At 45.0% G+C, this 26,567-nt stretch overlaps 1 protein-coding gene and 1 non-coding gene across 2 annotated transcripts in view; both read left to right on the top strand.

Moving 5' to 3' along the window:
- Positions 1–2,987: 2,987 nt before the first annotated feature.
- LOC132587372 (ATP-dependent RNA helicase DDX19B) overlaps positions 2,988–26,567 on the top strand; it is a 34,490-nt gene continuing 10,910 nt past the window's right edge. Inside the window, exons 1-9 of the mRNA XM_060259648.1 lie at positions 2,988–3,153; positions 10,558–10,606; positions 11,200–11,253; positions 11,679–11,732; positions 14,502–14,637; positions 21,032–21,124; positions 21,339–21,441; positions 23,710–23,824; positions 25,677–25,854. Coding sequence (XP_060115631.1) covers positions 3,097–3,153; positions 10,558–10,606; positions 11,200–11,253; positions 11,679–11,732; positions 14,502–14,637; positions 21,032–21,124; positions 21,339–21,441; positions 23,710–23,824; positions 25,677–25,854 — 839 coding nt within the window. The 5' untranslated portion in view covers positions 2,988–3,096. The remainder of the gene's footprint in view (positions 3,154–10,557; positions 10,607–11,199; positions 11,254–11,678; positions 11,733–14,501; positions 14,638–21,031; positions 21,125–21,338; positions 21,442–23,709; positions 23,825–25,676; positions 25,855–26,567) is intronic.
- On the top strand, positions 13,903–14,043 carry LOC132587425 (small nucleolar RNA SNORA57). The gene has a single exon (XR_009556433.1). It is a non-coding gene; the product is annotated as a small nucleolar RNA SNORA57 (small nucleolar RNA).

The following is a 26,567-nucleotide window of genomic DNA, read 5'->3' as shown; positions in this document are numbered from 1 at the left end:
TCTACTTTCTCCATCCCATGCATAATCTTGTAATCTTGTAGAGATCTTGTAATCTTGTAGAAATAATCTTGTAGAGATTGCCATGACTTCCATGGGACACCAGCAGTTGGGATGCAGAGGCAGGCTTTATTCAGCCCCCTCCCTGAATATCCTTCAGGCCCTCAGTAGGGGTCAATCACTAGAGATTGCCATGACTTCCAGGCACCTACACATACACACTGTCTCACACACCCTAAAAGAACACAAAAATATCGAAGAAGAAGGAAGAGGAAAAGAAAGAGGAAGAAAAAGAAACTGGATTTATATCCCGCCCTATACTCTGAATCTCAGAGCGATCACAATCTCCTTTAGCTTCCCTCCCCCCACAACAGACACTGTGTGAAGTAGGTGGGGCTGAGAGAGCTCTTACAGCAGCTATCCTTTCAAGGACAACTCCTACAAGAACTATGGCTGACCCAAGGCCATTCCAGCAGCTGGAAGTGGAGGAGTGGGAAATCAAACCTGGTTCTCCCAGATAAGTATCCACGCACTTAAGCTCTACACCAAAGCACTACACTTAACCTCCTCCAGCAAAGGAGGAGAAGGAGGTTTAATTCTGAGTATAAGCTTTCATGTGGATGCACACTTCTTTGGATACCAAGAACTGGTAATCCTAACTGTTGGCAGATTCAGCCAGAGTTCTTTAGTGTTGTTACATGTATGTCTGCATGTGTGTAATATTGCCCTGCCCTGCAATTAATAAAGATGGATATTTGAAATAACATCCAGGTCAGCAGTACTGGAGGTTGAAATAGACAGTGGTGGTTGATCTGTCTCCCTGACCTGGATGACTCAGGCTAGCCCAATCTCATCAGATCTTGGAAGCTAAGCAGGGTTGGCCCCAGTAATGAGTACTTGGATGAGAGACCACCAGGGAAGTCTAGGATTGGTGCAGGGAATGGCGAACCACCTCAGAACGTCTCTTGGTATTTTTGTAGTTTTGAAATGTGTGTGCACCTGGAAGTCATGGTGACTTCTGATGACTGACCACTACTGAGGCCTGGAGGATATTCAGAGACATGGCTGAATAAAGCCTGACCTTATCCTCCCATCTACTGGTATTCCAAGGAAGGCTCCCATTCAAGTACTTGCCAGAGTTGACCCTGCTTAGCTTCTGAGATTCTATGAGATTAGGCTTGTCTGGGCTATCCAGGTCAGAGCCACCTCTGGACATTTTATGCCTTGAAAACATTATGGGGTTGTCATAAGTCGAGTGCAACCTGACAGCACTTTACACCACTAGATCTGGTTTCGATATTTAGTTTCCGCACCACAAAGAACTGTGCCATAGAAGGGCTGAATCATCCATTATGTATTTTATGATGTTGTAAGCCGCCCTGACTTTGTGTGACTTTGTGAGTGACTTTGTGACCAACACTGAAGTCCTCAAGAGGGCGGAGGTTACAAGCATCGAGGCACTGCTGTTGAAGACGCAGCTGCGCTGGGCAGGGCATATTTCTAGGATGGAAAACCACCGCCTTTCCAAGATTGCTCTGTATGGCGAACTTTTCACCGGCCATCGAAATAGAGGGGCACCAAAGAAGAGGTACAAGGACTCCTTGAAGAAATCCCTTGGCACCTGTCGCATCAACCATCACCAGTGGTCTGACCTAGCCTCAGATCGCAAAGCATGGAGGCACACCATCCACCAGGGTGTCTCTTCCTTTGAGAACACACGCATAGCTGGTCTTGAGGACAAAAGGAGATTGAGGAAGAATCGCACTGCTACAGCACCAACCCCAAATCAGACTTTTCCCTGCAGCCACTGTGGCCGGATCTGCCTGTCCCGCATTGGTCTTGTCAGCCACCAGCGAGCCTGCAGCAGACGTGGATTACTGCACCCTTCTTAAATCTTCGTTCGCGAAGTCAAGCCGAGAGAGAGAGAGAGAAGCCGCCCTGAGTCCGCTTGCGGAGAGGGCGGGATATAAACTGAAATAAATAAATAAATAAATTGAATGCTGACCCTGCCTTATAATTCCAAGCAGGTGCAAAGCTGCTCACAGGATCATATGATCTTTAGAAAAAGCTCATTCAGCTTGCTTTAGGTTTCTAAGTCATTTGGTCATGCACAAGGACGACAGGAGCCAGTATACATACAAAGTTCACACGTTCCCTTTGCAGGTCTCATTTTGGGCAGAAGCTCACAGGAGCAGAGCTCTAGAACCGCTAATTTTTATTGCGCTCTTTCTTACCACCCCCTCCCAATACTTGCTTCCAGGCTCCATTGCATTCACTATTCAGAAGAAAAAAAAACATGATTAGCGTTCATGGGAATTCCAGATATTTCAGCAGTAAATACATTCAGCTACTGGAAGAATTCAGAGACCCTGATAGAGTTGCTGGGCCTGGTATTCTCCCCCACAAATTTACAACTGATCTCCTGATAGGGATGCCATCCTCCAGGTGGGACCTGGGGATCCCCTTGGAATTACAGCTCATCTCCAAACCTATAGTCAATTCCCCTCGAAGAAATAGATGCTTTTGAGGGTGGACTCTGTGGTATTGTACCTCACTGAAGTCTCTGTCCTCCCCAGGTTCCATCCCCAAATCTCCAGGACTTTCTCAACCTGGATCTGGTAACCCTAATCCAGACTTCATCGATCAAATCCCTTTGAGGAAATGGGCAGGTTTGGAGGCGGACTCTGCAATTACAATCCCACTGAGTTCCCTTTCCTCCCTAAACTCTTGCCTGCCCCCCAGATCTCCAGGAATTTCCCAAAGTGGAGTTGGTAATCTTTAAATCTTAATGGTAATTTCAGACGGGGAAATGCAAACGTAAGTCTTGGCACTAGAAACGACCGTAAGCTGAGAGAAGCCTTCCCGAATGCCTTTTCTGGAGAGCCCCGCCAAGGAGAGGAAGAACTTGCAGTTTCCGGAACTGCAGCTCTGGAGCGGCGTTTCCCGGACGGGTTGCCTTTAAAACCGCACCCCGCCCGGCCCTCGGCTTTCTCTCACGCCTGCGCAGTCCCTTCCAGCGGCGCCATTGCGGGTGGCGGTGCTTGTCCGGCCTTCCCCGCTCCCTCTTTCCTTCCCGCCCCTTCCTCCCCCACACGAAGCATGGCGACGGACTCCTGGGCGCTGGCCGTGGACGAGCAAGAAGCGGCCGCGGAGTCGGTGAGGGGCGGCAGCGCAGCGGTGCAGCCGGTCGGGTGGGCGGGAGGGAGTGGGGGCTCGAAATGAGAGGCGTCGGCGTTTTTTGAGTGAGGGGCCGTGGGGTGGGCGCAGTGCTTCATGGGAAGAATGACTTTGGGTGCGGAGGGAAGGGGCATGCCCCGTGGAGAGACGTTGGTCTCTCCCCGCCCCCCCCCCCCAAATTTTGAGCGTGAGTGATGGAGCAGGCAGCGCTTGCCTAGTGGTTACGATCAGGGTTTTTTGAGCAGGAACGCAGTTCCGTCTGGCCTGGCTTCAGGGGGTGTGGCCTGATATTCAAATGAGCTCCTGATTTACTTTTCTACAAAAAGCCCTGTGTGAAACAATGGTGACATCAGGGGGTTTAGCCTGATATGCGAATGAGTTCCTGCTAGGTTTTTTCTACAAAAAAAGCCCTGGTTAGGATGCTGGACTTGCGTTGAAGAAGAATTGCAGACTTATACCCCGTCCTTCTCTGTGAATCAACGGCTTACAATCTCCTTTATCTTCTTCCCCCACAACAGACTTAACCATTACATCAGACTGGCTCTCCAAACTGATTACACCAAACTGGCATTGGTTGGATTCCTTGGTGCCTCTGGATCCTTAACCAGTGTCCCCTCTAAGTTGAGTTATTGTGAGCTATCTCACAGCCTCTAAAAAATTTTTGTCTTAGAAGGAAGGCCCAAAAGCAAATTAATTTATGCAGTAGCTCACAAAGTAGAATTTGTGCTCATGCCTCCACAGCTTAGAGGGAGCATTGCTTTTAACTTTGTTCTACTGCTTCAAACCAACATGGCTGCCCACCTGAATCTGTTGTTATCGAGTGTTTGAAACTTGGTTATGAATCATTTTTGGAGACAGGAGCAAATTATAAATACTTGAAATTATCACATTATTGCTATACCTGCTGCTTTGGATGATTTTTTAAAAAAGGAATAACCAAGGGAGACCGTGAGCTCCCCCTCACTAGCAGTGGCTGGACAAACACTTGTCAGGGATGCTCTAGGCCAGAGGTGTCATACTCATTTGTTATGAGGGCCGGGTCTGACATAAATGAGACCTTGTTGGGCTGGGCCATGTCAGACTGGACCATGTGTGTACCTATTTAAGATTAGGTAGCAGAGATAGAAACTTTATAAAGGACTCAGACAAACACAATTGAAGATTTTTTTAAAAAAAATGCTTAAAACATGAGTGCTTGTTGGTCTTAAAGGTGCTTTCTTTGTATTTCTCCCAAGGGATCCAGGGAACTGGGCAAAGAAAACTCTGACTCTTTTCTTCCTTCCCCAGGGGACCAGGAGGGGGTGGAGCCTCAGCCAATAGAAGGAAAAGAGGCTTGGCTCAGTAGCTCTGCTTGGCTCAGTAGCTCTGCTGGGCAATTGAGAGAGCCTGCCAAAGCAAGCTCTCCCTCCTCCCTTCCTCCCCAACGGAGGAGCCTCAGCCAGTGGAGAAAATAGAAGCTCCTGTGTGATTGAGCAAGCCTTCAGAAGGAAGCAAGAGAGAAGGAGAAGGAAGCAAATGACAGCCAGTTGCTTGGGGGCCTGATAGGAGCCCTTTGGGAGCCTGATTCGACCTGCGGGCTGCATGTTTGACACCCCTGCATATGATTATAGTGCTCAGTTGCATGTTTCTACATATAATAAAATACCATGACAAGCTGGAGGTGGAACAGAAGTGACTAGGATATCTTAGATATTTCTTACAGTCTGGATGCCCAGAAAGCTGCCTTTCCCCCCAGAATAGGACAACCATTCCTGGGTTGCCTTCTAGGGAAGAATGTAACTACACAAAATTGCCTCTTGCTGAGTCAGATCTTTATTTATTTATTTATTACTTTCCATTTATATCCCGCCCTCTCCGCAAGCGGACTCAGGGCGGCTTACAACATCATAAAATACAATCAATCCAGTAAAACATATAAAACCATAATTTACATATATCAACTTTGGTCCACCTAGGCCAGTGGTTTTCCAAAGTCTCCAGCAGAGCAGAGCAACTTCAGGTTAAAACAATGTCAAGCAGTGGGGCTTCCTGAGGCATTTGGAAAGATGCCACTTATGGATATAGAAAAGTTTGGGATAGGTAGATCAGTGGGCATAAAGCCAGGCTTATGTCCGCCGTTTAGGAAGCTGTGTCTTAATGAATTGTCCCTTTGAAGTTGCACATGCAGACCCTCCCCCAGTATGATCATTGCCTTACTTGCAGAATGGAGATGGGAAGATGATGCATTTGTCTTACTTCTTTGATGGCTTGGGTGTAAGTCTTAGCATTGGTTCCACGTGAAAATTAATGAAGAGAAAATATGAACACACAAAGTGTCGGTAGTCTTGGGATCGGTTTCATTTTTCTGCAGAGATGGCCCTTTGTTGCAATGCTGTGGAAGAGCAGAGAGAGATTTCCACCTGGTCTTTGTGCTGAGATTAAAAGAACATTCATGTTCCCTTCCAAGGACCTTAATGCTTTGGAGCACTAAGGAGCAGCACTGAAGAATATGAGATGTTATAATTGAACAACTGACATATTCCTCACTCTTAGTCTTTTTGACCTTCAAATTTACATAAAGCTTTTTTTAACTTCATCTTTTATGTGACATGACCTTTTGAATCTGCTATATCACATAACATTATTCCCAGCATGTTTGGGTATTTGAGACAGGGCGAGACCTCTGGAGTATAAAACGAGCCCTGTTCTTTATTGTGTATCTTTCCATATTTACTCTTTTGTAGCTGTTCTCTTGCTGAATCTTGATCTGACCCTGGCAAGTATTTGAATGGGAGTCCTCCATAGAATACCAGAGTTGGGAGGTGGAGGCAGGCTGTCAAGCCTCTGAATGTCCTCCATTCTCCCAACAGGAGTCACCAGAGGTTGTCATGACTTCCAGGCACAGGGGCACAAATATGCTCGCCTACACACTCACAAAAATGCAAAAAAGAAAGAAATTAAGATTTGTTATAGTGGCTAAAGTGTCCAAGTAGAATTAGGGAGATTGAGGTTCAAATCTTCACTCTGTTATGATGCACTCTCTCTAATTTACCTCACAACGTTGTTATGAGGATAAAATGAGGAGGATAGAACCATGTATGCTGCCTGGAATGCCTTGGAGGATAAAAAATGTAAGCGGCAGATAAATTCTAAACCACAACCAGATCTAAACCATTATATTATGCGCAAGGAATGAACAAAAACTTCAAGGTCACTCTTATAATATATTTGGGTAGTAATGGATTCCAGCTCCATTAGTCAGTCAGCATTTTAGCTAACCAGCAGGAATCTTGTCAGGATTATCCTGTTTTCTGATTTAGCAGTGTTTTCTTTGCTGAACTGAAACATGCAGTGGTGACTCAAACTCCCCCCCCACCACCACCACCACCATAAGACTGTTTCTGATAGTTTGGAAATGCAAGATCATGCTGATTTTTTGTGATTTATTTATTTATTGCTATTTTTGAGTGTGAGGTTTTTGGTTTGTTTAAAATGCTGTCTTGGTGTTCAGATTTATATTCAGAAAATAAAATTATTATTATTATTATTATTATTATATTCAGTTGCTGCTGTTTGCCAGAATCCTGTTTTTAAAATGTTTTAAACATTATGGTGCTGGTCTTATTTTGTAGGTTGGTTTTTTAAAACTCGGTGTTATTTTGGAGTCTTAATGTTTTTGTACTGTTTTATGTCTGGGATTTGTCTGTGTGCATTATTTATTTTGGTAAATTTATATTCCGCCCTTTCCCAAACGGGCTCAGGGCGGATTACATCCAAATAAAACCATTCAAATACAATAATATCAATAAAATACAATTAAAAGCAAACAACACAACACAGTACTATATAACAAAGGTGGGCGAGCTCATAGTGCAGGTTGAAAGATAATCAATGGCCCAGATATAATAAACTGCTTTGTTTTTGATTTTGCAGGGTATTGTATATAAATATATAGATTTTGAAAAATTGCCCAGTTCACACACAAAAAAAGATTGTTTTCAATGTGGAGCCAAAGTGCCTGATCCGGTAGGGGAAAAACAGTCTTCAGCAAACTTTCTCAAAGCAAGAATCATTGTTTCTGTTCAACAAAGGTTCAGAATTTTGCATGTCACTAGATATCAGAGAACATAGTTTCAAAATGGAAATGGTATAAGCTATGCAATCAGCAGCAAGAAACAAAATAATTGCAATTGTGTGGAAGGCAAAAATAATACCCCTCCCCCCAGACTAGTTTGGAAAATATTTTGACTTGTTAAAACTGTCAGCATACCAAAAAATTACAAGTAAACAAAAAGTTTTGAATGAATGGAGACCAGAAGCAGCGTGTGTTATGGATGTAGATGGGATTTCTTGTATGGATTTGGATAATTAGAAACTGATATGAATAGTCAGTTTTATGAGTTGTCACTACATTTTAACATTCTGTATTTGTGCATTAAGTATGAAAATCATATTCTGCATTACAGGCTCACATAATACCAAAATCACTTTGTGCTTTTTAAAATTTGTTTTCTGAATCATATTATTTCATTTTGTTGTTTGGCTATCAGAAAAACAAACAAAACTTGATGTATTTTTACAGTGTATCAGATTAATTTGGTGCTCTTTTAGGTTTTGCATATTAAATATGAGCAAAATAAATGTGCAGAATCTAATTATGAACATCTTAGGAATTAGAATAATTTCTAGTTTGGTGTTTTCTGGGAATCCCACCTCACTCAGCCTTTACTGGATCCTGGGGTTGGATGACCACCATCCATGTTTGTAACAGAGGCACTTGGCTGGCTACTGCAGGTAACAGAATGCTGAACTGGGTGGACATTCGGCGTGAAAATCATTTTCTAAGAGAAGCTGCATTTTAATGATGAAGTAATAATAAATGCAGAAATATAATGCCAGAGTCTGACCTGTTGTTTGTAGTGTTTCTTTCAAGCTCCTGGTTTGAGTGGATTCTCCATTTCCCTCACTGCAATTCCAGTCAACTTCCAGGGAGCTAGGGGTGGTGTTCACTCCATCCTGTTCTCACAACAGCCCTGTGAAGTAGGTTAGGCTGAGAGGGAAGGACTAACCCAGGGTCACTAAGCGTGGCCAATGGAGATTTGAAGCTCGGTCTCCTAAATCCCACATTTTAAAGTCTAAACAATGTGCTGGCTCTTATGAAGGAGGGGGAAAGTGATGTTGCTTCATTCTAATTCTTCAACCCAAGGTTGCAGCCCTCAGGCAGCTCACAGGGCTCTGTAGAACTGCTGTGGTGGTGGTGATGCTATTTGCAAAGACCTGTTGCTTAAGGTCCTTGATTGGAGAGTAAGGATGCCATGCCTGCATGCTGTTAGAATTAACTGGAATAGCAAGGCGAGGTTATTCAGAGACTCTGGCTCCTCCTTTTTTTAACCACATTTTTATTGAGAGTGTTTCTTTAAAAGACAGGAAAAAGTAAAGGAGTTGGAGGAAAAGGAAGAAGAAAGAGTAGAATATAAAGAAAGAGAAAAGGTTTCCAATTTTCTCTACAGCAGATAGTAGTATGATTACAAAATTATCTCTTACTCTCTGATTAAGTTCTCTTTTTTATTGTCTGTCTTTCCTACCCCAAAGCATCGAGACCACAGATCATTAATTCATTTCTTTCTGTTTAATTCAAAAATCTATAAGGGGTTTCTAGTCAGCCGTAAATGTCATTATTGTCTTTTCCCAAGGAAATTAGTTTAGCCAACTCTGCAAAATCCAATGTCTTCACCAACCACTCCTCTGTTGTAGGTAGTACTGAACCCTTCCACTTTTGCGCATATAATAATCTCACTGCTGTTTTCATATATAAAAACAGAGCTTCGTGGCTTTTTCCCAGGTGTTTATCCATTAGTCTGGTTTCAATTATATATTGATCTTTAAAATATGAATTAGTAAGTGCATTTGTATCTGAAACTTCTTGGCTTTACTGCATGTCCACCATACATGATAAAATGTCTTTTCAAATTCTCATTTCCAACATAAATTTGAAGTACTTTTATACATTCTGGCCAATTTCTTTGGAGACATATACCAACCATACATCTTATAGAAATTTTCATTAAGGCTAGAGCTTAATGCAAATTTCAGTCCTTTCACCCACATATTTTCCCATTGTTCCATTTGTTTATTATATCTGAAAATTTTAACCCATTTTATCATGGATTCCTTCACTTGTTCTCCCTCTGTCTCAAATTTGGACAACAACTTATTCATTTTAGCAAAAAACATTCATTATTTGTACACAGTTTCAAGTTCAGTCTTTACTTGTTCAAAACCGTAATGTCTTTTAGCTGCTCTGAACCTTTCTAGTAGTTGTACATAGGAAAACCACGGGCAAGTATATCCTTCTTTTACCAAATCTTCTCGATTTTATTTTATATCCCCCTTGAAAAAATTCTAATATCACAGTATGTTAACCATTTATACTCACTTGTCATTTCTCATCTGTAATGTGCATCTTGTGCTGAGAGCCACAAAGGTGTTTCCTCACACCACCTAGGTTTGCATTTGTTCCACCACATTCTCAAAATGGCACGTCAAACGTACTGATTTTTAAACTCCACAAATATCCATGCCACCCACATCTCAGACCATGGCCTTCCAACTTCAGTAATCTTCTGCTTTCTTGGCAACATTCACTCTCATCCAAACTAAACAACAAGCAGCAAAATATAATTTCAATTCAGGTAAACGTCTGTCGAATCACCTGCTTCTCCCTTGGGCTCCCTGCTGCTGGCTGAGGATTAAAGATGAGTCCGAGTGCTAGAATGGCTGGAGACTTCCCTGCTGGCATTCCTGTCATATATTTTGAGTTTGGTTTGTGAACATGAAGCCTAGCAGCCTTGTGATTAGCCTTCTGATATAAGCCTGTAGTCTGCGTATGCACACACACACACACACACAGACACAAAACATGGTAGAGCAAAGATATCATGCATATGGCAGGTTAGGCTGAGACAGTCACTGGCTCCAAGTCACTAGCATGGCCAAACTGGGATTTGAAATGCGTCTCCCAAATCCTGTGAAGTGAATTTTGATCTCGCTGCTTCAGCCTTTTAAAAAAAGAATTGCCATAGAACGCGCTCTACAGTTCTGCATAAGACTACAAATGCTGAGAATTAGTGCGCCGTAGAGTTTAAGCTGTGGACAAGGGAAGTGATACTGCAGCAAACTGTTCCCCCTTCAGGCCTCAGTCTCCCAGCTTTATGGGTTACAGAGAAGGAAGGTATTTTGAATGTCTGAAACAAACATATTTAATATTGTAAAACTATTGCTGATAGCTTTTTAAAATCAAATTTGCTGAAAAGGGGCTCGCTTGGCTAAGTAGATGTTTCTTTAAAAGCACCTGCTATAAGTTTTGAGTGACTCTTCTTTTTTTCCTCTCTGCATGCTGTTTAGTTGAGTAACCTGCATCTGAAGGAAGAGAGACCCAAACTAGAATCCAATGGTGAGTATAATAGCAATGATCAGTAGAATGGTCTGGCCCTCTGAAGCTGTTTCCCTTGCTCCCAAGGCCCTTACTCTGTGGTGCTGTTTGGCATTAAGGCGGTCACTGGTTTGGTTTTAACACTGTCACTTTTCTTGTTGAATTCTGACTTCTTAAATATGAGATTGGTCATTGTAAAAAATATCAGAGTTTCTCAGGGAGGTGCTAAAACTAAGACTTTTGTTGCTTAAAATCTAGCAAGTATATAAACATTGGCGAACCAAAAGGTAATCTCAGTGGGTTAGGCACGGGCATGACTGGATACAGAGGAGGGAAAAACATGGCTAAAAGTAGGGCCATAAGGGCAAGTTGTGCCACTATGGAATATGTGTATGGATGTGATAACGCCTCCAGCCAACAGCCTCAGATCATAGATCAGCGCAGCAAGTTAGCTGGAGCACTGAAGTTGGGACAGTCACTTTCTGTAGTGAGAGGGCAAATCTGAATTCCGCTGTATGAGTCCCCAGTGAATTTTAATCTGGCTGTTTCAGTCTAAAAATAATTATGAGTGACATTCAGTGTATCAATGTTATAATCACTGTTTGTCCAAACAGGTGCTGTTGTTAAGACAGAATATAATGCAGAGAAGACAGAAGAAGAGGGGAAAGGTAAGTTCTCAGCATCAAAAAGTAAAAACAAATTTTAAAAATGTTCAGACTTTTAAAAAGAATTTTAAAGGTGACTGAACATAGCAGACTAAAACAGAATGTTCCGTGGTGTGTGCACAACGGTAAGACTCTCTCACACTCAGTAAAATAAAACACTTTTTAAAAAGCAGATCTGTGCTTATTTTACTTCAGTGAAGGCTTTGGGGAAATGGACTAAAGATGGGTGGAGAAATCTGTGGGCTGCGTCTGGCCTGTTTAGCTATGGAGCAGTGTCAGTACAGTTGCATAACATGCGTAGCATGAGCTGCACATGGAACAGGTGGCATGAAACATTTTTCTGAGCTATCTGGCAGAACGGTGTTGCGTTATGAACAACTGTCAAGTTCAGGGGATCTGTTTACAATTACTGTTTGTCCAAATAACAGGTGCTGTTGTTAAGACAGAAGATAATTCAGAGAAGGCAGAAGATGAGGGAAAAGGTAAGTTCTCAGCATCAAAGAGTGAAACAAACAAACAAAAATGTTCTGACTAATTGGGGAAGGGCTGTTACTCCACGCTAAAGCACTTGCCAGGTTCTACACTTCTGCAGTTAAAAAGGGGTCTCTGCTAGTGGGCCTGGAGCAATCCTTGAAGCACTGGCAAAGAGCTGCCAGTCCGAGGCCAAACAGGTGTTTGGTTCAAAGGTGGCATCGCTGATACAGTGCTGTAAAGATGCCCAGTAGAGCGTTCCATAGACTTTCAGGCCATTCCACAAGGTGGGGACCACGACAGAGGATGCATGTTGTTGTTGATCTTAACCCATTTGCATGGTGGCACCTGCAGAAAGGCCGCGATCAGATGAGCGCAGCTGCCCTGGTGGAGGATAGAGGGAGAGGCAGTCCTGCATTTATGAGAGCCCAAGGCTTTGTATATGATAACCAGCTCCTTGAATTGAACCCAGTAACAGATGGGCAGCCAGTCGAGTGACTGCAGAATGGGAGTCATAATGCATGCTCTGCTTAGCTCTTGGTAATAACCAGGCCTTTAAAAAAAATTGGGGGGCTTTTATTTGTAAACTTTCTAAATTGCCTGGCTACTTATCATACCCAGGCCAATGCAAGAGAAAACACTATGGCTCCCCTGTTTGAAAGAGTAAGCAGTTCAACAAAGTACGTGGAAACTTTTTTTTTTAAGCCATTGCAGATATAAAAGCATTTCACCCGAAGGCTGGGAATACACCAAAGGAGAGGTCCAGCAGTCCTCTCTAGGGAGGCCGTTCCTCAGCTGTCTAGCACAACTCAATAAGCTTCTTCCCTTAATGCAGTTGCATAACTAACTTAGGGGACTGAGCGACTGCTGTTGGCTTAAATAGCTTGAAAGAAGATTTGACAGATTCGTAGGGGAGAGCAGTGTCTCAACACGATGCATCAGTTCTCAGTGATAACTAGGTGGCACCTCCATGGGTATCTCAGAAAACAAAATGTTTGGGGCAAACAGCAGTGGATGGCCAGTGCCTTCGTGCCCTACTTGTGGGCTGCAGGACTGCAGGCAGCCTTGATCTGAATGATTTAATGCTCAATGTTAGGAGATGAGGCACGGCGAGCGCTTTTTCTTATCACCGCAAAACAATCACCTCGGCTTTTAACTCAGGTGTCAAAATTTTACCCATCAGAAATGTGACCGGCTAGGCACTGGTAGCATTTCAAAACAAAATTTGGTTTATTTAAAACCGATTGGCAGGGAAGGGATGGGATTTGTACAGAGGTTTCTGGGGTTTAGAATCTGTGGGCAGACAGAACAAAAAAATTGAATACCGAACTCCTTCACAGGCAACTTATTCCTAAAATACAGCGTTCCCCTCTGGTGGCTCAACATTCACTAAAATTAACCTTGAAGGTTTTTATTTTTATAATTATAGATCTCTGGGGAACCTTCCCTCTTTCTAGTCGCATGAACTTGAGGGTATCTGCCTCATCCCTTGGGTTAATAGACTCAGGTCTCTCACTTCTAGACTTTTTCCCTCTGGCAAACTAGGTATTCTCTTCTCAATAAGCACTAACTCTGGCCTTTGGCACCTTTGTGGGCCCCCTTCTCTGACATCTTGAAAATGCTTTGTTGCATCCTACTTTGCCAGACTATCAGTCTTTCCTTTGGGACACTAAACTAAATACAGGAACCTTTGTCCGTTTCAAAATGGGTTTGTTTGTTTGTTTTTGGTACACAGAGACTGCCCTTAATTTCTTGGATCAGTCTCCCACCAGAATCTCCAGTATTCAGAGCTATACCACATTCACCCTGAAACTGACTCTGCTGCTGTGACGCACCGTCACACGCTCAAAAGCCTCTCCTGCAGATCCTCTTCAACTCAACCCACTCCCTCCAACGGCTTCTCTGACTCCCAACCACCATAGTTTGACTGTTAGAAGCAGTTGCCCAATCACAGTGAGTTCCATGACCTGTCACTCACTGAGAATTCCGTCATATGCACCGCCCCTTTCTTATGCATAGACTTGCAGTTCATCACACTCAACTACAGGTTGTGAGTTTGCGGGGGGAGGAGTTATGCAGAACAAACATTCCTCAGGTATTACTGAAAACGTTGCAGGGATCGCATGGAAGAAAGGCAGTAGGCACTCCTGCAGATAGGTGTGTCATGGTCTTAGACCCCAGCCTCTTGTTCTTGCCAGGCCTGGGCAGCAGAGTGCTCAGCTTCGTTATGTCTGGAGGTAGAAGAAACTCTGCCCAGGGTTCCATCTTCAGTGCCAGCAGCTTTTCGATTTATTGGTTCTGCCCTCACGCACCAAAACAAAGAGAAATTGCATGGCCCTTTGGTTTTTCTAGAGAGAGGCCAGATCCATCTGACTTTTCTTCTGTTGTGTCAAAATGACTGTTGTTAGGAGAGGCCAGGCCCATCTGGTGGTGGTGGTGGTTTTTCTGATGTGGAAAAATGGCTGTTGTTAGGCCAGTGGTGCTCAAAGTGCTCCTCGTTGAGCAGACAGTGTTAGGAGAATAGGCTATGCCTACGAATCCTCCCGTAGATTGCATAGTTGTGTTTTTGGGGACATCCGTTTGAACTTAAAATGAGCTTCTGCCATGATACTCACAACTATAAATGTCACAAAATTTACAGTTAAGAATATGGCGGCCATTGCCAGCTTCTTGGCTGTGCAGTTAAGTTCTGCACACCTGCTTTCAGCAGGGTTTTGGGGTTTTTTTACCCTTGTGAGAAAGCTGAACGTGGTGTTCGTTTTGTACCTTCCCTCTGCCAGAGGACAGAGCAGCCCAGTCACTGTTGAACAAGTTGATCCGTAGCAACCTGGTGGACAACACAAATCAAGTGGAGGTGCTGCAGAGGGATCCCACCTCACCTCTCTACTCTGTGAAGTCTTTTGAGGAGCTGCGGCTGTAAGTACCTCTTTTTTGGCTACCGTTTTGGGCGTTGCCTGTCGCCGACGAGCTGTTCTTCAAGTTCCCTTTGTACATAATGCACGTGTCTGGGTCCCACATGGCTTGCCTGACGCTGAAAGACCCAGGCTGCATGGGAGGGGCCAGTGCCACAAGTCCCCTCCCCCTCCATCTGTTAACCTTCCCCTCCATCTGTATAGGATAAGCAGGGTTGGCTTGAGGAATGAGCTGCAGTATAAACAATAAAATAAAGAACACTGAAGCAATGCAGAACGAGGTGACAGAATTCCGGGTCAGACATCTGGAAGGGTGTGTGTGTGTGTGATTTTGAACCTTGAAGTAGGTGGTGGTGGGGGAATTCTACTCGTAAAACCCACATCTACTCCTTAGAGATCAAATAAAAACTGAGCTGGTGGAGTCTAAAGCTTCCTTTTGGCCATCCTATCTATAATTGCAGTCATTGTTGGAGATTTTCTGTTTGCACTGTCCCTCCCCCACGCAACTGAGAAGCCGGTGCACAGCTTAAAGTTACTGGGCAAAGCTACTTTCAAGACAACGCCCTGGTTTTGGCCACGGCAAGCCACTTTGAGAGCCGTTGAGGGTTTGCTGGACCGGTGGGATTTGCTTCATTTTTCAGCCATCAGTGGGCTCCGCAGTGGCTCCCTGATTGGGCATAGTGAGCCACTGTACGTGACTGACTCACCTTAAGGATGACAGCTTCTAAGGAACGGTGCCAAAGCAGCTTTGACCTGCTCTCTGTGATGCAGTAATTCCCAGAGCAGTTGCCACTGGAAAAGGACTGGTCCTGTGTTGCTAGAAAGCAATTTCTGAACAACCGCTGCAGGCTTTGCCCCTTCAGATGAGGCTGCTGTATATAAGGAGCACAAATCTAATCTAAAGACTTAGACACAGCCAGATAACATTAAATTCTCATGGTCACTTAGTGTAAATCACTTTGTGTGTCAAATCGCTATAGCGAGCATGTTTCTGAACCCAGTATTTCCCTTGAAAACCATGTTTGTGGCAGATAGTGGCTTTGCTGCCAAATTCGCCCCTATTCCCAAATACCTCCTGATAAAGGCTTGAACAGTTCTAAGGGCCTTCAGACCTAAATTTCCTAAAAGAAAATCTGGCAAGCTTTCACCTTTCCCGGGACACTTCATATAAAACTGCATACTGAATCAGACCCTTGGTCCCTCAAAGCCAGTATCATCTACTCTTAGCGGCAGCGGCTCTCCAGGGTCTCAAGGTGAGGTTTTTCATGCCTATTTGCCTGAACCCTTTTTTGTTGGAGATGCCGGGGATTGAAACTGGGACCTTCTGCTTACCAAGCAGATGCTCTACCACTGAGCCACCGCCCCTCCCACTCCTATCAAAAAGAGTGGAAATGAAGTCTGCTCCCAGCTAGCATGAATCCAACATTGTCGTCTTTTGAATCAGTTCTTAAAGCTGTGGAAGCAAACTCGTGCTGCTTGGAATGGATATTCAAGAGGGCATTGCACAGTCACTTGGACTGCTCATCTTTGTGCTTGTTTAATGTTTCAGAGCAAGAGATGGTTGGTTGTGCATGTGCAAGAGAAATAGTGACTTCATGGGATACACCAAACATTTAGAAGCAGGGGGGGGGGGCAACAAAACTAAGAATCAGACTAGCCCTTACCTGGATGGCCCAAGTTAGCCCAGTCTCATCAGATTTTGAAAGCTAAGCATGGTCAGTCTTAGTCAGTGCTTGGATGGGAGACCACCAAGGACGTCCAGGGTTACGATGCAGAGGCGATAGCAAAACCACCTCTTGTTCATCTCTTGCCTTGAAACAGGCTTTCACAGTCAAACTGCAGCTTGACGGCTTTTTCTGCTTATCTGGAAGCTTTGTCTCTAAGCACTGATGCTTACGTAACTGCAAAGTCTGTTCTCTGTCTTCTTTTTTGTCAGTTGTTGTGCTGTAAATGGGTAGGGAGGTAACATCTGGGCAGGCAAACAAGTAACTTTTGGGGGCTTTGTTGGCAGTGCTGTTGAAGTGTTGAGTATCTTGGATGTTTGCCTGGTGCGCATAATCTTAATCTCAGCATTAGATAAGGGGATCATTTGTAACTTCACAATCAAAACATCTGCAGAAGTAGCATCTCTTGGCACAAGCTAGCTGAAACAGTTCAGTTAGCCCAGGTGAACAAGGGCACCTGTTACCTGGTCTGTTTTACCCTTGAACTATGAGGCAAGGAAGACTTTGAGTTGCCATCTGCAAATTTAATCTGGCCCAGAATATAACATCCCAGTTGTCAAAAGGCCTGTTGTGCAATGCATATATTTCACTCGTGTTTTCTTGGGCACAGTGTCTTCTCCCCACCTGGAACCACTTCGAAGGACTCAAGCTGAATGTAGATTACAACTTTTAGCAGGCTCCTGATTTGAGATTTTGGGGATAAGACCTTTGCAGAGAAAGCAGGGAAGTTTCTCCTGGACAGCCCAGTTGTTCATGAAGCATCTTTCCTAATGTGGAACGTATCACTTCAGCGTTCGTATTTTGCGCAGACGCCCTAACAAAATTTGACTGAAGGACTTGTGATTGGTGGGGGGAGACTTTCCTTCCTCTCCCAGTTCCTTTCATCATGTTACTCCTCTGCTGTCCTCTGTTAACCTAAGATTGTCTCCTCCGCTCCCCGCCAGCTACACCTTCCCCCCCCACCACCTTGTGCCTTTTCAGTGCATTCCCCTTCACTGTTCTGTTGCTTTTGAAAACAAGCCGCGGTTCTTTAATCCTTTCCACCCCTTCCCCAGTCTCTAAGGTGGAAGAATAAAGGGGGCCTAAATCTGAAGTGAAGGCTGTTAAGAAGTATGCAGGTGAAGCATTTCTGAACTCTTGAAAGATCAGTGCCAACTACCAGGGCTTTTTTTGTAGCAGGAACTCCTTTGTATATTAGGCCACAAACACCTGATGTAGCCAATCCTCCAAGAGCTTACAGGGTTCTTAGTACAGGGCCTACCATAAACTCCAGAATGATTGGTTGCATCAGGATGTGTGTGGCTTAATATGCAAAGGAGTTAGTTCCTGCTACCAAAGAAGCCCTGCCAAATACCATTACTGCAACTTCAGAAATGGCTCTGAGCTGCTCCCTGGTTCAAACCCCTTCTTTTGAGGGTCTCTTGTCATGAGCCAGTTTGCTGTCTCAAGCATCCGTACGGCGCAGTGCCAGCAAGGGGGCAGGCAAAGCCAGGCTCTTGTTTTTCATTCTCCTTTTTTTTAAAAAAGGTACTTAAACCTATCGCTTATTGCCATCACTTCCCTTAGGGAGAGCAAGTGAATCTTTTCTGGGAAAGAGCTCCTTCCGAGATGTGACCTTTATGCGTGGCAGGGAAGGCCGCTGCGGATCTCTAAAGATCTCGCTCTCTCAAATATCAAGCGGAAGAGTTTTGAGGAGGGTCAGATAAGATGGGAATATTTCCCCCCCTCCCATCACAAGGAAAGCTTGATGCTCCAAGCCTGAGAGAGAGAGTGCCAACATGGTGTATTGGTTAGCGTCCGGCTTCCTGGGGGAGCTCTGAGTTCAAATCCCCACTTGACCGTGAAGGCTGATGTGTGACTTTATTGAAGATACGGAGGAGGAAGAGGGAGCTGAGTAGGCTGCCTCGAGCTCCTCCACAGAACCAAAATAGGACAGGTGTCTGATCTGAACGCTTTTGCATGTTTTCTTCTCCTCCCTATCTGGGGTTCTTTGTGTGTAGTGGTTGTTTTTTTGCACCATCAGGTCTCAGCCGACTGATGGCAGTCCCAGAGGGTTTTCAAGGCAAGAGACATTCAGAGGTGATTTGCCACTGCCTGCCGCTGCGTAGCGACCCTGGTGTTCCTTGATAGTCTCCCATCCAAATACTAACCAGGACCAACCCTGCTTGGCTTCTGAGATCTGACCAGATTGTGCTAGCCTGGGCTAATCCAGGTGAGCTTTTTTTAAAATTCATTTAACCCCACGTTTCTCCCCATGGGGACCCGAAGCTGCTTACGCTGTTCCCCCAGCTCCCCTTTTTTATCCTTGAAACAGCTCTGCGAGTGAGACTGTGAGGTCACCCAGCCAGCCTTCATGGCAGAGAAGGGGTTTGAACCTAGTCTTGGGTCCTGTTCTGACATCTACACTGCACTGTCTTTCCATTCCGTTCCACCCCTTCTGTAGCCAACACAACCAGCCCTAACCTTCCTCTTCCAGGATATCTTTATACCAGTTTGTTATAGTGATCAGGTGTGTGGATTCTTATCTGGGAGAACCGGGTTTGATTCCCCACTCCTCCCCTCGTAGCTGCTGGAATGGCCCTTGGGTCTGCCATAGCTCTCGCAGAGGTTCTTTGAAAGGGCAGCTTCTGGGAGAACTCTCAGCCCCACCCACCTCACAGGGTGTCTGTTGTGGGGGAGGAAGATAGAAGAGATTGTAAGATGCTCTGAGATTCAGAGTGAAGGGTGGGGTATAAACCCAATATCTCATTCTTCTTCTAAGAGAATCCCATCATTCTTGTCGTCAGTTTTCCATTGTAGCCGCCCTGAACTTCCAATCTAATTCAGCTTCTCTAATACTTTCTATGAGACAGAATATATATATATAGGCAAAACTTCAATTTATTCTGTTCTTGTAAGCCTAATTCAGCATTTTCCAGGAGTGCAAGTCTTGGGGGAGGTTTGATAAATCCTTAGCTGTCGCCTTTCCCTAATCCTCGGTCTCAAAATCACAGCCTGTGTTTTCCCACGAGCTCTGCTAAGGAATCTTGTCGGCAGCGCTGAAGATTTTGTCTGCTGCTGATCATTAAATAATTCCCAAGGGGTTCTTTCCGCCTGTTGCTGTTCCGCCCCGCAATTGGTCTCAACATCCTATTCCCGCTGGCGCATCCCCGCAGGGTGCCCGCAGTAGCGCAGTTTTCGTTGCGGCGTCAAACAGCTTCATTTTCATCCGCACTGCTTTGTTGCTACAAAGGACTCTTTAGATCATGTACTCTTGTCCTGGTAGGTTTTTGAACGCTGAGTATTAGTGGGGAATCAAAGGCAGAGCTAATGATAGCCGTGCTCGGATTAAGTGACTCTCCTGTTCCGCTTATGGCGTAACCCTGGCAACCAACCGTCTTGGTAGATCTCTCACTTCTGAACAGCACCCGGTTTACGTTTTCAGAGGGCTTTTCTGTAGGCCAAAAAAGACGCAAAGGTAGCAGGTCTGTCTTATAACATAGGCCTGCCGCAGTGGTGTATAAAGTGGGGAGGTTGGGAGCTCAGATATTCAGTGCAATGCGGACGAATGGTTGAGTTAATTGTTGTTAAAGTGTAGAATTCACTGCCGGAGGATGTTGTGACGGCCACAGGGATAAACAGCTTAAAAGGGGGATTATTGAGATTCATGGAGGGGGAGGGCTGTCAATGGCTACTACCCATGGTGACTGAGGGGAACCTCCCCATCCAGGGGCAGTCAGCCTCTGAATCCCAGAGCCAGGAGGCAACATCAGGAGTAGGTCTTGGCCTCTGTGCCTTGTCGTTGGCTGCTGTGTGAGACAGGATGCTGGACTAGATGGGAAATTGCTCTGATCCAGTAGGGCTCTTCTTATGTTCACATGGCTTAACTCCACACAGCCTTCCTCACCCCAGGGCACGTTTTTAGTGTCCAGACTCTGGACATGGGAGAAAAAGGGCAAGGATAGTCATAGGAGGGTTCAACATTCCTGATCATCTGCTTAAAAAAAAAAAGAAAAACCCTCCATCCTCCTTGCAAGACTTGACAAATAGAACCTACCCAAAAGGAGAACCATTCTGTTAAAATATTTATTACACAAAAGACAGGGATCCCATTAGGATCTGTGCATAGCTAATGTCTGCATTGTTCTCTCTAATAAGCTAAACTTGGCTTCAGAGCGAAGAAGTACTTTCAGGATAGTGGGGAGAGCTTTACTAGGGACTAGTCCTGATTTGTATCTTAGCACCAGTTGGAAAATTGATTCACAGATCTGTTGGAGGTAATGCTGACTTCTAGCTGTGCTGGAGCACCATAACTCAGAACAGGGAGGCTGTGTGTATTGTTGTGAGGGCAACCTGCCTATAAAATTTCTTTTTTTCTTTTTAGTATTTTTTTTAGTGAGAGTGTGTGTGTGCACCTGGTGACCCCAACGGAGGCACGGAGGATGTTCAGAGAAGTGTCTTGATGTAAGCCTGCCCCTGCCCCCGACTGCTGATATTCTTTGGCGGCCTCCCATCCAAGTATTTGCCAGGGTCGGCCCTGCTTAGCTTCCAGCATCTGCCACGATCGACCTTGCCTGGGATATCGAAGTCAGGGCCTCACTATACCATTTCCGTCTCTTTCTGAGGAATACAGAGACCCGTTGGGTAGAACCCCAAGGCCTTTAGCAACAGGCATAAATGCTTTTTGTCTTCTAGGAAGCCACAACTGTTACAGGGTGTCTACGCCATGGGTTTCAACAGACCATCCAAAATCCAGGAGAACGCCTTGCCTATGATGTTGGCAGAGCCGTATGTATTTGCACATGCTATAAGCACGCGTGCCCATGCGGGGTGTGTTTGGAGGGCGGGGAGAGCAAGGGTTTGGCTGCTTACTATATTGTGTGGTCATAGAAGGACTGTTCACAGTCCTTGTTGCAAGTGTACGATCTGCTGCAGGCCAGCCTTTTACTAAAACGCTGTTTTCTGCCTGTGTTGAAATTTCTCTTTTTTGGTGTGTGTTTAGCCCTCAGAACCTGATTGCGCAGTCTCAGTCTGGTACCGGCAAGACAGCGGCATTTGTGTTGGCCATGCTTAGCCGAGTAGAACCTGAGAACAGGTACCCACAGGTAATCAATTAGCCTTTGGATCGTCACAACTAGCTCCCCGCCATGAAGCCAGGTCTCCTCAGAGGAGGGCAGGGCACATGTACTTGCATTCAGATATACTTTCCCTTAAGGAAGGGCTGGAAGCTTTACTGAGCAGGTCAGCCCACTAAACCTTCAGCCGATCAGCAAGAATTTTAAGGTTCTGGGAGCCAATTCTATGCAAGAGCCTCAGTTGTGAAGCAAGTACAGTTTGAAGTGCATCCCCTAGATGGTGCTAGATCCCTGAGATGACCTCAAGGTGGTACTACAGCATAATCCTTGTGAGTAAAAGGCCTGTTTAGTTGGAGTAAGAGCCCCGTGGCGCAGAATGTTAAAGCTACAGTACTACGGTCCTAAGCTCTGCTCACAACCTGAGTTCGATCCCTGGTGTTAGCTGGGTTTTCAGGTAGCCGGCTCGAGGTTGACTCAGCCTTCCATCCTTCCGAGGTCAGTGAATTGAGTACCCAGCTTGCTGGAAGGAAAGTGTAGATGACTGGGGAAGGCAATGGCAAACCACCGTGTAAAAAGTCTGCCATGAAAATGTTGTGAAAGCAACGTCACCCCAGAGTTTGAAACAACTGGTGCTTGTACAGGGGACCTTTCCCTTCCTTTTCCTTAGTTGGAGGAGAAAAGAGCTAAGAGTCCAGTCGCACCTTAGAGACTAACAAAATTTGTGGCAGGGTAGGAGTTTTCATGGGTCACTGCTCACTTCTTCAGATACAGCTAGGATGTGAATCCATCTGTCGTCATATCTTGGAGAACGGAGTGATTTCAGATGTCAAATGACTGTAGCAGGTGAGTGACAATAGTAGGCATGACTGAATTAGGTGTGACATACAGAGAGGTAGTAGATGTGGAGAAACCCTGGATCTCAATTCAGTCCAGGAGGATGCCCCAAAATTTGTTAGTTTTTAAGGTGCTACTGGACTCCTGCTCTTTTCTAGCGCTGCAGACAGAATCTTGATGTTTAGTTGGGCTATATTTCATTTTCAAGGCTCCTTTGGGTCTAGTGTGTTATGAAATGGAAAATGCAACAAGATGGATTTTCCTTCCAACAATTACCACGGTGTTAGTGATCCCAAACATTATGAATTGCAGCAAGAAAAAGATGGAAGACCTCTTGTCTTTGGCTTTTCCTCCTCTTTTATCATATCAGCCAGCCTGGTGTAGTAGCTAGGGCGTCAGGCAAGGATCTCAGAGAGATCCAGGTTCAAATCCTCACTCTGCTATGATGATTGCTGGGTGATTGTGAACCAGCCACACCATTTCGGCCTAACCTACCCCCACAGCATTGTTAGGATAAAACGGAGGAGAGGAGAACATTGTCGATGGCTTTGGGAAGAAAAGTACAGGATCAATATCTGAGATGAACCGATGTACCACAAGCGGAGTGAGCAAAGTTCAGGGCTACCCTAGACCTGCTTTTCCAAGCCTGGCCTCGCCCAGAAGAAGAGCTTCTCCTTCTCAGCCAGTCCCATCTCAGCAGCTGCATCCGGTTATGAGGGTGAGGGAAATCCTCTTGGCTTCTTTCTTCTGAGCTCGGTCCAGGTGTGATAAGAGGAGCCCGCTAGAATCCGTCTCCCCGTCCTTGCTGAGGACTGCCCAGAACCAAGCCAGCCTGCTGCTGTTTCTCCTCAGCCTCTCGGTTAGTTCTGTTGTCAGGTTCAGTTTCTCATTGATATAGTCCTTTGCCAAGGGGGTTACAGTAGGTGGCGTTTGGAGCCTCGTTTGAATTGAAGTTCGCGTGGATCCAGGTGGAGGTGGTGGGGAGATCGCCTGATCACCTACCAGTGCTAAGAGCCAAGCCTTCTTCATAACCTGTGTTTTACCACTGAGATAGAACAGGGAGTGTAACGAAGCTGAACATCTAGCTGTGATATAGCACCATCTAGGGGATGCACACCAAATCGTTCTCGAATCTCATCTGAGGCTATTGCATGGAAAGTGCAGAGAGCAGGCTTTCCCCCCATAACACTCGAATATGCCATTTTGAAGGACCATCCCTTCTACGGGTCTTTGGGGAGCAGGATGGAGGACACTGTTCTGCTGCTGGGGTTCCTGTCAGTGGTGACTGAGTTGCTCAATATCAGGGCTGGGGCAGAAGGCCGCCTACATCCCCAAGAGTTGTGCTTGTCTTTCTATGAGAATAAGCGAAGCCATGTATTCAAGCCATGTATACCATTAGGGCACGTTGAAGCTTAACTGTTGCACAGAACAGCATCCCAGAGCAGCCTTTTCTCTTCTTACCAGTGTCTGTGCCTTTCCCCAACGTACGAGCTGGCGCTCCAGACCGGGAAGGTGATTGAACAGATGGGCAAGTTTTATCCAGAGCTGAATCTCTCCTACGCGGTTCGGGGCAATAAATGTGAGTGCGTGGGCTGTCTTCCTTGGATGCTTTCTGGGGCGGCAGGAGACTGTCCTGTGGGTTGTTGGTTCCAAGGGAGCAAATTCCCTTGGACAGGTGGCTAGGGCTGGATCCTTTTCACGCTTGAGGACAGACTATAAAGGGATTCTGGAATTGGGGCTTCTGACATTGGGGGTTGGCGGCAACTCAATTTCAGTTTCAGACCTTTAATGGCATAGCATAAAATACAGGAAAAGATTTGGATAGAGAAGGTAAGTCAGGACTGAACTTAGGTTAGACATAAAATCAAGCATAGCCGGAGTTGCGTTGGAGAATGGTGGCCAAAAACTTTGCAACAGCACAGGTCATTTCTGAATTAGAGTCGTTCAGGAAAAATCGACAGAAAGACAAATAGTTTTGATTGACAGTAGGAGGGGAGAATCTGTGAAACAATTCCTGATAACAGTTATTCAATAAGTGAAAAATTGTTTCAGGGGAGTTTGCACTGCAGGAGCAGAGTCTTTCGTGAAAAGAGATTTGGAGATCTCCCCTGCAAGACCTTGGAGGGAAATGCATTCAATTTGGCCAACATAAAAGCCCTGCAATATGTAGAGATCACTAAATCAGTTATCTGTGCATCTTACTGCAACAGATGTCCAAATCTAAGGTAGCTGGAGAGCAGACATTAGGGTTAGCTGAGCATAATTTAAATTTATCTGAATTAACAATAAAAGGTTTCTGGAATTGGGCTTCTGACCTTGGGGGATGGCAGCAACTGCTAAAATAGAGGGGGAAATTCCTCACTGCACACAGACATCATTGTATGCAGGTGGCTGTTGTTATGAGTGACACAACAGTTCACTCACAGAATAGGAGTTTTCTGGTCATCTGATTGAGGAGTTGCTTAGGTCCCTCAGGTTGGAGAAGGTTGGTGTGGCAGAATTGCTTTTGGGGTCGGTCCTCTTTATGAAATTGGCCACAAGACCTCTTTATGAAATTGGCCTCAAGGAGTCCAAGCTATCCATCACTCATGCGTTCATATTGCTAATAACAGCTTAGGCTGAGAGCTAGCTGCTACAATGTAGGTCAGTAGAAAGTGGGTGAAAGGTAAGAGCTATCTAAGGGCACCCTTAAGCCTTATATATGGTATGAGCAGGAACCGGAAAGAGTGAAAATAACTGGCCATCTGTAAGATGCAGCTGGTAGTTCTGGAATGCATATTATCAGATAAGATAGAGATAAGTGATAAAGTTTCCAGGGGGGCGGGATGCTTTATAAATTCTGGGAGGCTCCCTGCAGGAGAGACCCGATGTCTATGCTGGTCAAGCCATGAAATTAACAACCCTTGTTAATTTCAAGCCATGAATCTAATATCTCCTGTTTGAGACCTCAAACATAGAATATAACACTGATATAGAATGGGACACAAGTTTTCATAGATTTAATTCTTTCTACAGGTATTAGATGATAAGATAGAGTAAGCTTAGCTACAAAAATTGGGTAAAGTTCATCTGAATTCTAAATGCATAACCTTTTAATGGTATCGAAAAACTGTACTAATCTTGTCTATTGTTTTGCCTTTCTCCTTATTTATCTTCAAGTCTTCTGTTTGGAGTAGAAACTTAAGTGTGATAAAGTTTATCTGTGTTAGTTCCTGAGGTTGTTTGGGTTACTGAGAGTACAAAAAGGTGTACAAAAGTAAATCCCATCTCAGTTGGAATCACAGCTTTGATGGAAATGGTATGAATTCACTACAGTAAGGCTTGTTCAGGAGAAGACATGCAAGTGAACTGTGCCTGTTTTCTCTGGAGGAAAAGCAAAACCCTCAGAGGTTCTCCTGCTCCAATCAGGTCTCACCGTCTTCTCTTAATAGTGGAGCGTGGTCAGAAGATTTCCGAGCAGATCGTCATCGGCACCCCAGGCACTGTCCTGGACTGGTGCTCCAAGTTGAAATTCATCGACCCCAAGAAGATCAAAGTCTTCGTCTTGGACGAGGCAGACGTCATGATAGCCACCCAAGGACACCAAGATCAGAGCATCCGTATTCAGAGGTACAGAGAAGCACCCGCCCTGTCATCCGAGGTGTATCCCTGTTTGTGTTTGAGGCTGTTTTTCCTGGCACAGCCTTTACCATGTACTTTCTATTAGCCGCGAACTATAACACAAACTAAACTTATTTTTTATATGATTTTGAGTTTTGCTAATCATGTGAGTTTTAGTTCACTGATGTCATCTGCACCAAACAGTTGGTGGGAGGGGGCTTGTATATATTGTAGCAATCTCTAGAATGGCTTTCCTGCCTGTGTGCAAGTGGATGGGGAGATGTCTCTCCTAAGATAGCATTTGCTTCAGTTTATTGGAAGGCTTTTCTGGATCCCAGGTGTAACCACAACAGGAACCTTAAGTGGAAACCACTGAATTTAGCAAAACAGGCTTCCTCCCATATCTCAAAAGAATGCCAAATGCCTGGGGAGCTAAGATCACAGGGACAGGGCCTTTCCAGTGGCAGCCCCATGACTACGGAACCACCTTCTCAGGGACGTGCACCCAGCTTTCTCACTCTAAACTAGTGTTTTTAATATATTTTATTGTGTGTTGTTGTTTTACCACTGTAAGCAGCCTCGAGTCCCTCAAAGGTAGAAAGGCAGCCAATAAATATTTTCAATAAATAAACAAAACCCCACCCATCTTGCGAGTTTGGGGAAATGCACATTTGATTAGAGGCATTAGAGCTGTGGCGTGCAACTGTAGCTTTCTCCCAAGG

The sequence above is a fragment of the Heteronotia binoei genome, chromosome 18 (genome assembly GCF_032191835.1).
Source record: "Heteronotia binoei isolate CCM8104 ecotype False Entrance Well chromosome 18, APGP_CSIRO_Hbin_v1, whole genome shotgun sequence".
Classification (NCBI taxonomy): domain Eukaryota; kingdom Metazoa; phylum Chordata; class Lepidosauria; order Squamata; family Gekkonidae; genus Heteronotia; species Heteronotia binoei.
The sequence above is the reverse complement of the archived record's forward strand: the minus strand, read 5'-3'. Positions and strand labels throughout refer to the sequence as shown.